This window comes from Meleagris gallopavo, unplaced genomic scaffold (assembly GCF_000146605.3).
Source record: "Meleagris gallopavo isolate NT-WF06-2002-E0010 breed Aviagen turkey brand Nicholas breeding stock unplaced genomic scaffold, Turkey_5.1 ChrUn_random_7180001954296, whole genome shotgun sequence".
Lineage (NCBI taxonomy): Eukaryota > Metazoa > Chordata > Aves > Galliformes > Phasianidae > Meleagris > Meleagris gallopavo.
Window position 1 is genome coordinate 1 of NW_011215265.1, and position 1,481 is coordinate 1,481.

The following is a 1,481-nucleotide window of genomic DNA, read 5'->3' on the forward strand; positions in this document are numbered from 1 at the left end:
CTTGATTTTACCTCTTGCAACCCGAAGCTTTTAGGGCCGCGCTCTCCCTCCCGGCGGGGCGCAGATCCCAACCAGCACCGAAATCCCCCCCAAAACAACGCCGCCTTCCTTTGGGAATCCAGTCTGCACTTCGCCCCCATCCATTTTCCACCGGCGCTTCGTCTCCTCCGGCTCAGCTCAATCCGTCCCTGTAGGAACCTCGGGGCTCCTCGGGGGGCTTTTATTCCCTTCCCCTTCCCGGGGGTTTTCTGGAGGGCTGCAATGCTCCCGTCCCGTTCGCACCAGGGGTCCTGCAGGAGGAAAAAAACAGCGGTGAGGATCGGGGACCTGCGAATTTCAGCTTCCCCTTCGGCGAGGAGGAGGAATCGATCCCAAACGGACCCGTTTCTTTTTTGTTTTACCTCCGCTCGCCTTCATGTCAACACCTCCTGCCGGCCCGAATCCTTCTCCCCTTGGTGCTTCTCCATCACCTGCAGCACGTCCTCCAGGATGGACGGCCCCAAATCCACGTGGAGGGAGAGGAGGGAGCCGGCGTGCGAGAGGAAGGGCTCAGGGCCGCTCTTCTCCTCCGAAAATCCGTTCTGTGGGCCGCAGGGATGCGGGGCGGCGACGGCGGCGGCGGCGCCGCTTTTGTCATCCAGGTGAAGCCGTGGGGGTTTCGGGGGGCTTGGGCGGAAGGAAGGGTCAAAGCTTGCGGCCCCCCGATGACGGGCAAGGAAATGGCGTTCTTGAGGAGGGGGGAGGAGGTTTCGGTCGCCTGCTGACGGCCGGAGATGGTGGCCGTCCTGGAGAACTCAAAGGGAGCCGCCTCGGGGCCGTCCTTGTCGGAATGGAAGCCGCTCTCGGTCCTGGGGAGGAGGTGGAATTTCCCCTGGAGGAAGGAGATGTCCCCAAACATGTCGCTTTCGCCCCCGCTGCCGATGTGGATGGTGTGGCGGAAATCCCCCAGCGGGGGCTGATCATGTCGGACGAAAGGATGTCGCGGAGCTTCTCCTTCTTGCCCTTCCTGCTGCCACGCTTCAGGTAGATGGGAGCCTTGGTGGACATGGCGGTGGATCCCGGCTCCTGGATCTGCGGAAAAAGAGGGGAAGATGGGTAAAAATGGGCTCAGAAGGAGGATTTCACATTTGGAGCTGAACCCCAACGTGGCCCAGGAGGTCTGTGATGCCTCCTTGAAGAGCAATCTGCAGTGAAAAGGAGGAAAATTGGGGAAAAAAAAGGTGCTTGAATGTAGGATTTCACATTTAGAGCTGAACCCCAACGTGGCCCAGGAGGTCTGTGATGCCTCTTTGAAGAGCAATCTGCCGTGAAAAGGAGGAAAATTGGTAAAAAAAATGTGCTTGAATGTAGGATTTCACATTTAGGGCTGAACCTCAGCGCTGCCCAGGCGTTGTGTGATGCCTCTTTGAAGAGCAATCTGAAGGAGGAAAATTGGGAAAAAAAGGTGCTTGAATGTAGGATTTCACATTTAGAGCTGAACC

General features: G+C 58.1%; 1 protein-coding gene across 1 annotated transcript; it reads right to left on the reverse strand.

Annotated features, from left to right (window-relative positions):
- Positions 1-6: 6 nt before the first annotated feature.
- Positions 7-1,475, reverse strand: LOC100540157 (cdc42 effector protein 2). Its single transcript, XM_010728109.2, is given in 4 exon segments — positions 7-290; positions 402-667; positions 670-957; positions 960-1,475. Coding segments are annotated over 3 exon segments (630 nt in total). The 5' UTR covers positions 1,048-1,475; the 3' UTR covers positions 7-290; positions 402-413.
- Between the last annotated feature and the right edge of the window lie 6 nt (positions 1,476-1,481).